Source organism: Paramisgurnus dabryanus, chromosome 6 (assembly GCF_030506205.2).
Source record: "Paramisgurnus dabryanus chromosome 6, PD_genome_1.1, whole genome shotgun sequence".
Taxonomy (NCBI): domain Eukaryota; kingdom Metazoa; phylum Chordata; class Actinopteri; order Cypriniformes; family Cobitidae; genus Paramisgurnus; species Paramisgurnus dabryanus.
In genome coordinates, this window is record NC_133342.1 from 1,683,510 (window position 1) to 1,694,939 (window position 11,430).

Consider the following 11,430-nt stretch of genomic DNA (forward strand, 5'->3'; position numbering starts at 1 on the left):
AATTAACTAAAAAACATTAAACTATTAATAAAGGTGCAACACTTAACAATATGACTGTAATTTAACAATAGAAATATACAAAGTTATTGATAAGGAAGGATTTACCAGCCGCAATTTATATTCTGATGCCCGCTTACTGTGTTGTATACGGTAATTTAGGCAAGATGCTTTGAAAGTTCCAACACTCAACAAAGCTTTTTTATCATATAACGGTGGTATGTAACGTTACGTGTATGTAAGAGCAACTTCACAAGTACAATATTGATAAGGACTTATCAGCCGCGGTTTAGTTTCGTATGCACGCTTATTGTGTTGTATACGGTAATTTAATCACGTTGAGTTTAAAGATTCGTTTCTACTTTACTATACGTATTGTCATTTATGTGTATCATCTTTAGCACTCAGAATCTTTTGTGGCTCAAACATATTTGTGTTCGGTTGCTATTTTTACACATTAATGTTTTTAAAACATTTCCCCATGTAATGACGGGTAATGAAGCTGTCCAATCATAGCAGTGGGTGTTTACGTCCAGGTCTTCAATACGGCCCGCCCCTTCAAACGAACTATTTCTCCAGACAGCATCAGAACCATGTTACAAAATAGTAGTGATCGACCGATACATCGGCCGACCGATACATCGGGCCGATTTTAGCAGGTTTTAGGTGTATCGGCATCGGCCGATTCGCGGCTTGCGTTCGCCAATAGTTTTCCCCCGGCATTAATTACAGACAGGCGTGCATTGCCCCTCCCCCCACTCGCAGAGCGTAGCGCTCCAAGCCTGCTCTGGTAAGTTTTAAACTAAGCATCTTTTAACTGTTTGACTGAAATATTGCCATATACTTTGAAAGTATAAACACGTTGCTCTATATGTGCGTGCAACCATAGCTATCAACCAAAAAGCTGATCATAGCTGGACAGGGTGGGTTTTTAATTCTCATCTCCATAAATATATGTAGTAGTAAAAGGCTAAAAATCAATATCCATTGCTGATAGTTTCTCGTCATTGTGGAGAGCGCAGTTCATGGTTGCATACGTTTCTGGTTGTTAACGCGGAGTTTCGCGGAGTTTCGTCAGCGAAAAAAATTTATAAATTCGACCCGAAGCACTTAGTTCCGAGCAGTTCCCACATGACTTATGTGACCGGAGAACTGTTATTTTGTAAGTTTTGTCAACATTTCCGTTCACTGGGAGCGCAAAGATACATGCACTCTCTCATCCATGTCTCTCTCACTGCACCTCTCCCACGTGCACGCGCTCTCATGTATTTGTTCAGTTTTATGCGTTTCAAGGGAGCTGAGGCAAACTAACTATCCCTCGCATTTATTATAGAGCCATAGGGTGTGTGAGGTAAAGAAGTGGGGCAATGCGCATGTTATTCAGAATTCTTTTTAAGTTGTTTTTTGATCAGCATTGCTGTTTACATTTTCCTTGTCTTCTTATGAAAGACATTTGCTCTACAAGAGATTAAGTTAAGTGCACTAAAACTTAGACCTAAGCATTAAATATGTTGTAAATAGTTGGTTACTTTCATGGATAAAGTAAAGTGTTCCCCTTGTTATGCTGCTTGGTTGCTGCTACTGTGTGCAATGGTGTAATTATTTTATTTATGTATTTTAAGCAGCACTGAATTTTCTTACTTGTTCTACCTCACCTGTTTTTACTATTTGTTAGTTCATAAATAAATGTTCCTTTTTTAAATTAAGAGTTGTAACATTTGGTTTTATCATTGTGTCATTTTTATGATGTAAACTAAATGAGCAAAAGCAGTATCGGCTCCAAATATCGGCTAAAGAAAATCGGCAGCCTGTATCGGTCATCGGCTAAGGCTGATGGAAAAAAATCGGTATCGGCATCTGCACAAAAAAATCCATATCGGTCGATCCCTACAAAATAGCCTCTTACTTATTGCTTTTGAATGTTAAAAAACACGTGAACATCATAAGTAGACCTTAGACAACAGTATAAAACAATAAAATCAACAGGTTCATTGCCCCTTTAACATTTGTATATTTGTAGTGTCAAACATAGATATGTATAAAGGCTAGATGTTAGGGCTGTAACGATTAATTGTGTGTCCCATAAAAAATGCCTGTCTGAAATCGATTCTGAATCGCAAGGCTGCGATTCTTTGTTTTATGCACAGCTTGTACCACAGCATTTGGTCTATAGGAAGTCCTTATTAATCTAAAATCATTATGAGTCAGAGTCGTTTATAACATGCATTTAAAAGAGCAACACTCGTTAAACAAAATCATTCAGAATATTCTTTATTATCATGAAAATACCTGAAACAATTTGAAGAACAGCGATATAAATATTCCTGTAGATATTTCCTGGAATAGTGACACGCATTTGCATGATTAATCGTTAGACCCCTACTAGATATCTCGCTCGTGCTGCTGGCCAATTGAGTGGAACGTCTGCATTTGGCGGCCATCTTACCACAGGGCGCTCGCTCACTCGTAGCATTGTGTTTAAAGGACCCTTTTCTTTTTAAATGACCATAACTTGCTCAATTTTCTACCGATTTTCAAACGGTTTGGTTTGTTATAAACATCAGATATGTATCTATGACACTGCATACTTAATGAATAATTTTCATGAATCATGTTAAAGCACCCAGAATTATAGTCATGTTAATAACGTTTGTAAGAAACCAAACCGTTTGAAAATCGGTAGAAAATTGAGCAAGTTATGATCATTTAAAAGTCCCTGCACCAGTAAACACAATTCTATGAGTAAGCGAGCTGTATGAGTTAAGATGGCCACCAGGCGATGACGTTATAGAGACTCCGCCGTAACACATCTAGCCTTTATACTGTACATATCTATGGTGTCAAGAGTCAAGACTGGATAAATAAAGGGGTGTCAAACTGACTGAATACACTGTGCAACTGAAAACTGTCTGTTGTTTTACATCTATGAGAAAAATGTCCAAAAATAATTTCTCCTTGAGATGTTTTACTCCAGCCATTTTTTGTTGCCATTTGACTTTATTTCTGTACACACAAATGCTGAAACAGGCGTCTAGTTTCTAGCATAGAAACACAGCATATAGGCATGGTAAATACTACAGAATACTATAGTATACTATAGTAAGTATACTATAGTAGGTGTTCCAGTAGCTCAGTTTGTGGAGCATTGCTTTAGCAGTGCAAAAGTTCACCTAAAATGCACTTGGATTGTGGCTTTGGATAAAAGTGTCTGCCAAGTGTATAATGTAAATGGAGTATAGTTACTATTATATACTACAGCAAATTCAATAATTTTTACAGTTTACTATAGTAAATTCTACTTTATATCATACTACAGTATTTTTAATGTGGCTGTTGTTAAAACCGGGGTTTAGAACAAAAATAATGTGGGGTCAAGTGTAGTTTGAAAACCCCTACTACTACCATAACAAAAATATTTGTATTATCCTTTATTATCTATACTGTTGGATCACACAGTTTTACTGATCCAAAGTAAACTCTAAACCCAGGATAGAGAGGTTTAGTGAATGTGGTGTTGACTCTGTGGATGAGGGTCATTGTGTCAGAGACGCTGTAGAAGGACAGAGATCCTGCACTGTGATCCACATAAACTCCTATTCTAGAAGATCTGGACACTACAGGGAGTTTAGTCTTAATGTTATTGTGATAGAATGAAGAACTAGATTCAGTACAATTCAAACTCCAGGACTGATCATTACTCCCAAATAAACACTTGTTACCTTCCCTGCTGATGCTCTTATATGACACTGATATAAACACCTGACCACTCCACTCAACCTCCCAGTAACAGCGTCCACTCACACTCTCACTACACAACACCTGAGGATAAACATCAAATTTGTCTGGATGATCAGGATACAACTGGTCTTTGTCAGTGTCAGTAATCACTCTGTTCCTATCAGATATGCAGAGACGTTTATTTACTGTGTTTGGATCTGCAGTGATCTGACGATAATCTGTGGAGACAAAGAATATAATCTTTAAATTAGGGAATCTAAATTTCATTAATTAAAGTAAAACTTCAAGGCTCAATTTAAGGTTTTTATGGAAACTAATTTTGTATCAAAAGGTAATACAGAGTTTTTTATGTGAAATAAAATTTTCTTTGGTTTATGTGTATGTTTATTTGCTAATTACTTACATTGTAGGAACTTCTCCCTGGTATTTGGTTCAGGGGTGGAAATGATGTCAATCCACTTTACTGTGGAAACCAATATACATCCTTAATTAACATGTAAAGATAAACTATGGCAGAAAATAATGACATATTTTATATAATTAGATTTAGCTAATTTAAATATTGCATAATGCATGCCTAATTAATTTTTTTAATTGGTGCCCTATTACCTCTGTCCAATATTTTTTCTATCTCTTCTCTGCAGAAATCCTCCAGTTTCTCTCTCAGATAAGACAAAGATTTTCCTACATCATCATAAGAGAGGAGAGAACTGACAGTGATGCCGAGTGAGTCTGTAGATCCAGGAGGAACAGAGAGAGACTGAAAACTCTACACAAACACAAAGACAAACAACACAAACAAACTCAACAAACAAAAAATTGTTTAAAGAAAAAACATCATTGTTACGTATGTAACCCTCGTTCCCTGAAGGAAGGGAACGGAGACGTCACGTCATTACCGACGAATTGGGAACTCGCTTAGAGAGGCCAATCTGCTTCGTTTACTACTAAAACGCCAATGAACTTGGCATTGAGATATTTGCATAATGCTGGCGCCGCCCTGCCAGGTGCGTATACAAGCAGCAGGTGCAAATATGGAAATGAGCTTCATTTCGCTGAGAAAGCCGGAAAGTGAGACCGGCCGATAAACCGCATCTGTTAAACACGCCGATAAATCGATCAAGTCTATTTCCACGCCAAGAAAAAGATCCCCTGCACGGGGCAAAGTTACTCTTTTCCCAGTTGACCTGAAGACTTAAACAAGCGAGATGCCGAAGCATTTAATCTCTGTGTTCGCGCAGCGTCTGCCGAGAACGAGCTATTATAAGCCGACGTAAATATAAGCAGAATGCAAACACTGCTCTCTCTCAGGGTTTTAATGCCGTGTCTAGCACTTTCATGGAAACACGGGGAGAGAGAGACAGCTCGAATAGAGGTACTTAGTATTGATATGCCCTCCCCACGAACGCAGAGCGAAGAAACGGCCTGTGGCGAGGGGAGATGGACACATGAAGTACATGTCTACAGGTCTAAGGCTGCAAACCGATCTGAACATTGAAATACGTGCTTCGGTGTTATCATCCTGAAGGATCTCATTTGGAGAGCCGGTGCGTAAATCAAATCGGTTGTAATCCGCCACATTTTTTGGGTAATAATAATTCTTTACATTTATATAGCGCTTTTCTCAGTACTCAAAGTGCTTTACATATGAACGGGGGAATCTCCTCAAACACCACCAATGTGCAGCATCCAGTACTATGAGATAAAGGCTGGAAAAACCCTATCATCATCTCGATAGGAGGGACCGGCTCGATACCTCCTTCGCCAGCAGGACATCGACTTTTGCACACAGTACATGTGCATCGGACGCTTTCAATGTAGTGAAACGAATGCCCGAGAATTTGGGGGTGTGCCGGTAAATTTTATTTCGTAACCGAGGCGGATCGTGCGTAAAACCCAACGAGACGGGCTGGTGAGCTGAAGCCAAGCACCCAGGGACCGTACGAGGGGAATTAACGGAAGTACCAGTGGTGGGGCAGCGCAGACTCCGAAAAACACCCGCTTGCGAAAGAGGAGGAGGAGGGTGAGCTGGTGTGTGCCCGCTCAAGGCTCTCTCGATCCTCAGGAGACCTGGAAAGGGAAGAGGAATGCACTCTTAGTTTGGTTATGTGGGTACCGGCTGGACAGCCGGTGGAACAAAATGAAAACAAATATTTTCCACCCGGCCCTCTTCCGGGGGAGGGAGCGGTGCCTGCACCATCTCCCAAAGAGTGATTTTCTCCAACTCCGGGTCGCCCGACTCGGGGCCACTTGAACCTCCGTTTGCCACGGGTAGCGGGCGGGGCGAGCTGCTGACGACCGGTTCCCTTGTGCTGCCGAGATGGGGTCCAAGGAGGGGGAACGGAGGTGGCCGCCACAGGCGAGAGGCAGACTGAGGAGCCGGCGTTGGTGGACCAGGGCAGCTCTCCTCCGCCGGGGTACGACCTAAGAGATCGCCTCACTCTGCGTCGTGGAAACTCCCGGACTCACCGAAGAGGCCGGTCTGTGAGACAGGAGCATTCAGGAAGTTATTCTTGTCTGCGTCCGTCGCGTCAGCCAGACACAGCCATAGGTGGCGTTCTGGACCACTGTGGTGGACATCGCACGACCGAGGGTGGTGGCCTCCTTCGCGCTGATCTCAAGACGTGCACAGCCCCATGGCGTGCAAGGGATGGCATGCAACGGATGCAGTCTCTCCACAGGCTCGGACTCCAAGCCCGCGAAGGAAGGGTCGACCGGCCCTTCCAGGAGGCAGCGGGGGCCGGACACAGTTGCATCACGACCCCCTGCTCACCGAAAGGAAGCTGACATAACCCTTAGTGGCTCCATCAGCGAGGGAGGTGAGGGGTGAAGGCTGAACGGCCGTAGACGGCCGAGAATTCCAACGAGTCAGCTATTTGTGCCCACGGGAAAGGCACAGGAGGTGAGGACCGAGAGGCCCGAGCAGCTTTGAAGTACCAATCATGCAGGCGGGACGGTTCGGGCGGAGGGGGTTAACCCCTCCAACTCTACCGCTTTGCCGCTCAAGCAGGCACGGCCGCTATCTCCGGGACGACTCCGCCTCGGAGGGAAAAGGGGGCTCTCTCAGATGCTGCAGAAGTGACGGGACCAGAAGGAGATCCAATGGATTCGGCAGAAATCGTAGAACACGATTCTGCAGTCTCCATCGGGATCTCAACCGGAGAACAAGGAGGCTGGGAGGTGGAGGAGGCATCCCCCGACCTGCTCAGCTTAGTGATGGGAAGAGCGTCCTGCGAGCGCTTCGCAGCCGCACCATGGCGGCATTCAGCACTGCAAGGGCGTCGTTCCCGTAGAAACGACAGTCGCAATCCAAGAGGGTTATGCACTCACAGAGAGAACAAAAACCCTCGAATGCTGCCTCGGGTGCTCGATGCCCAAGCACGAAAACAGCGCTCTTGACCGTGTCTGGAACCCCTGTACTTCTGCATCCAAGATCGCACGGAGGCAAAGCTATCCTGAAAAGGAGGCTGATCTGCGAAAATACGAGAGAGTGGCTGTCTTTAAAAAGACACAGAGCTCTCACGTATCACTCTTTCAGGAAAATCACTCTATAGGTGCTCAGCTGGTGATGCGCACAGGAAGAGGCAACGCACACACTGAAGCCAAAATAATAAAGAAGAGCAGTGGAACTGCGGCGTCCGCTGTAGTAGTACTGCTTGTCAAACCAACTTCAGCAACCGTTCCCAGAAGAGCAGAGAGTAGCTTCTCAGTAGCAGATATGCCAGCTTTCGAAGCGAAAAAAGCTAATTTCCATATTTGCACCTGCTGGTTATATACGCACCTGGCGGGGCAGCGCCAGCATTATGCAAATATCTCAATGCAAGTTCATTGGCGTTTTAGTAGTAAACTAAGCAGATTGGTCTCTCTAAGCGAGTTCCCAATTCGTCGGTCACGACGTGACGTCGTAGTGACCGACTGAAAGGGAACAATCTTTGTAAAACATGCTCTTATTATCTTATCTTTCAGATCTCTGTTACCTGGAGGAAATTGATGTGATCATCTGTGTGTGAAATCTGCTCCAGGTCAGCGTCTCTCCTCCTCAGATCATCAATCTCCTGCTCCAGTCGCTTCAAGACTCCTTCAGCTTCACTCACTGCAGTCTTTTCCTGATCTCTGATCAGCTGTGTCACCTCAGATCGTCTTCTCTCAATGGATCGGATCAGTTGAGTAAAGATCCTCTCAGTGTCGTCCACTGCTGTCTGTGCAGAGCGCTGTTAGGACACACAGAGAGAGGAGCATTAGAATCAGCAGCATTCACTCAGCTCTTACTGGTACATCACACAGTCTGCTACCCACAGTGGACTTCAGTGAAAGTCATCCAGCACTGAACTCCTCACTGACTGATTGGATGAGAGTCCTAACTGAGTCTGAAACAGATCTGAAACAGCAGACAGCAGTTGTTCTTCTGATCAAAACTCACCTTATGAGTCTCCACAGCATCTCTCAGCTCCTGAAGCTTCTTCTGACTCTCCTGGATTCTCTGATGGGATTTTCTCTGTGTCTCCTTTAGTTGTTTCTGTTAGATGTGGAAATATAATACACCAGATGAACTGTTCATTTAGCTGTAGTATGAGCATGAGGAAACATTTATTATAATGCAGAACTGATCACATAAACAAAACCAGTCAGTGTTCTCAGCTCTCACCTGTTTCTCAGTCCTCTCTCCTGCAGCTGATACAGTCTTATGGTTATTGTGTTCATCCACCATACACAGAAAACATATACACTGCTGATCAGTACGACAGTAAATCTCAAGCAGTTTCTCATGTTGTGGGCAGATCATCTGCTGAAGTCGTCCAGTGGCATCTATCAGGTCGTGCTTCTTCCCTTTGAATAAATTCTCATGTTGTTCAAGATGATTTTGACAGTAAGAGTTCAGACACACCAGACAGGACTTGACAGCTTTATGTTTTCTCTCAGTACAGACATCACACTTCACATCTCCAGGTTCAGCATAACAGTGATCAGGACGAGCAGTTTGTAGTTTAGTCTTCTTCAGTTTCTTCACCACTTCAGCCAGCATGATGTTTTTACCTAAAACAGGTCTTGTAGTGAAGGTCTGTCTGCACTGAGGGCAGCTGTAGTCTCTCTTCTGATCCCAGTAGTCGGTAATACAGCTCATACAGTAACTGTGTCCACAGTTAATGGTCACAGGATCCTTCAGTAGATCCAGACAGATTGAACAGATAAACTGATCCTGAAACAAAGAAACACTCGCTTCTGCCATTTTAGAAAAGATTAAACATAACAACCCTGACAGTGATTTAGTTTCAGTTTCACTGAACTTGAGAACTTCCTGGGTGTGTTTATGAAACGTGTGCAAACCAGTCATATAATAAAGAAGTCCACTAGATGTCAATCTCATACAGAAAGTCACAGAGACAGTGGCTGAGTCTGAAACTGCCTGCATAATGAGCGCTAAAAGAGTAGGCCAACATAAATTATTTTATTTTATTTACTTAAAGCAACAGGAAACATGAATAAAGATGAATAAATGAATGAATAAATCATCACAATGAAGGAAATCATATAGAAGTCCATACCATATGAAACAAAACTTTATTCAAATGCATTTCTCTAACAAACTATCACATATTTTCTAACACAGCTCAACACAGCTGTGGCAATTCTGGAAGTCAATGGACACTATCTGCTGTGTGTTTACCATCATTTCTCAAAATATCTTCTTTTGTGTTTATTACAGGTTTAGAACAACAAGATTTTAAGGTGTACTATCCCTTTAAAGCAGGAGCCTTTACTGCACCATGATGTTAATTCAACAATCTCAGGGTTACAACGATTGTTTAAAGTTGACAAAAACCAAACCAATGCGATCAGACATTGACAGTACCATGAAGCCGATCATCAACTTTCTCTGAAAGTTTGCTGTTTGATGATGATTGTGTTAATGCACAAGTGAAACAAATATGTATAATAGCAAATTAATGTAATATAAACTGTAAATCTCTAAAAACGTTTTCTTTGTAAAGTTCTCTTCTAACAATTCCCATATGGAGATTAAACTACAGGAACTATTCAGGTAAATTAACAGTGGCAAAAGTGTAGGCACCTATGGTCAAAATGTATGCAGTTAAGCTAGTGGAAGATGAAATGATCTCCAAAAGACATAAAGTTAAACATGAAACACGTGAGCAATATTTTAAGCAATATTAGCAAATATTAGAATTTTAGGTGATAGAAATCTCAAATTTATAAATACCCAGGCTCCTCTTATCACCTGGCGCACTGAAAATGATGACGCCAGCAAAGAAAAGGAAGGCTTTAAGAAGATTGTAATGGGTTTCCAGGTATCGAATTCCTCAGTTTGGATTGTAATTAAGAAATGGCAGTTAACAGGAACAGTGGAGGTCAAGATCAGGTCTGGAAAAATATTCGAGAGAACTGCTCATAGGATTGCTAGCAAAGCTTTGACTTGCAAAAAACCTCCAAAAGATTGGTCAGACTCTGGACTTGTGGTGCACTGTTCAACTGTTTAGCAACACCTGCACAAAAATGGCCTTCATGGAAGATTCCTCAGAATAAAACGTCTTTCTGCGTCCTCACCACAAAGATCAGCGTCCGACTGCACGATACATTTTGGATAAAGGTCCTGTGGACCGATGTGGTGAAAATAGCACTTTTTGAACGCGGTGAGCAAAGGTACACTCTAAAAAATATTTAACCCCGGGCTGGGTAACTATAGGACAGAACACATTTCTGGGTTAAACTGACCCAAATAATGGGTGGTTTTAACCCAACTGCTTTTAACCCATTATTTGGGTCATTTTAACCCAGAAATGTGTTCTGTCCTATAGTTACCCAGCCCGGGGTTAAAAACAACCAAATATTTTTTAGAGTGTATGATTGGAGAACAAAGGGCATAGAAATCCTAAAAAAAACCCACCTGTCCAGCTGTTAATCATGAGGGTGGATAGATCATGCTTTGGGGTTTTATTGCAGCTAATGGCACACAGAACATGTCACGGGTAGAGGAAAAAATGGATTCAATTAAAGTAAATCAAACATAACCTCATCTGTAAAAAAGCTGAAGTTGAAAAGTGGATGGCTTCTAGAAATGGATAATGATCCTAAACACAACTCAAAATCCACAATGGACTACCTCAAGAGGCACAAGCTGAAGGTTTTGCCATGTCCCTCACAGTCTTCTGACCTAAACATCATTTAAAATCTGTGGAAAGACTTCAAAAGAGCAGTGCGTGCAAGACGCCAAGGAATCTCACAGAACTGGAAGACTTTTTTAAATATGAAGGGAACATGTCATCTATAACTGTATGCCTTTTGAAGATCATTTCATTGTCCACTTGCTTAACTGTTTACATTAACATAAATTTTGACCAGGGGTGCCCAAACTTTCTCATGCATGCCACTGTAGTTCACTTTGGGGCAGTTTCCCGGACAGGGCTTATCATAGTTTTAAACTAAAATGGATGTTTTACCTGCCCTAATTTAGAAAAAAACGGACACATCTTAACATATATCAGTGCCATTGTTTTGTCTCAAGATGCACACCAGTATTGTTTTATAAGGTTTGTAAAAACTACTTAATAAGACCCTTGGGGTCAATCCTACCCCCAAGCCACTTTTCTTTAGTTTAAAAACATGATTCCCTTCATCACAGTTGAATAAGATTTTGTGACTTTTCCAGATTATCTGTCAAGATTCATATAAAAAACT

General features: G+C 42.0%; 1 protein-coding gene across 1 annotated transcript; it reads right to left on the reverse strand.

Moving 5' to 3' along the window:
- Positions 1-1,928: 1,928 nt before the first annotated feature.
- On the reverse strand, positions 1,929-9,158 carry LOC135748125 (tripartite motif-containing protein 16-like). Its single transcript, XM_065266205.2, has 6 exons — positions 8,381-9,158; positions 8,156-8,251; positions 7,713-7,946; positions 4,345-4,504; positions 4,139-4,198; positions 1,929-3,953 (listed from the first exon to the last, which is right to left on the reverse strand). The coding sequence occupies exons 1-6, from the start codon at positions 9,143-9,145 to the stop codon at positions 3,433-3,435; spliced, it is 1,836 nt and encodes a 611-aa protein (XP_065122277.1). The 5' UTR covers positions 9,146-9,158; the 3' UTR covers positions 1,929-3,432.
- Positions 9,159-11,430: the final 2,272 nt, after the last annotated feature.

Bases quoted from the DNA above. Each gene is read 5' to 3' on its own strand.
- LOC135748125 (XM_065266205.2), bottom strand. From the start codon at position 9,145: ATGCAGGCAGTTTCAGACTCAGCCACTGTCTCTGTGACTTTCTGTATG. The intron at 4,505-7,712 runs GTAACAGAGATC...GTGTTTGTGTAG, and splicing joins ATCACATCAATTTCCTCCAG to AGTTTTCAGTCTCTCTCTGT. The intron at 4,199-4,344 runs GTAATAGGGCAC...TGGTTTCCACAG, and splicing joins AGAAAAAATATTGGACAGAG to TAAAGTGGATTGACATCATT.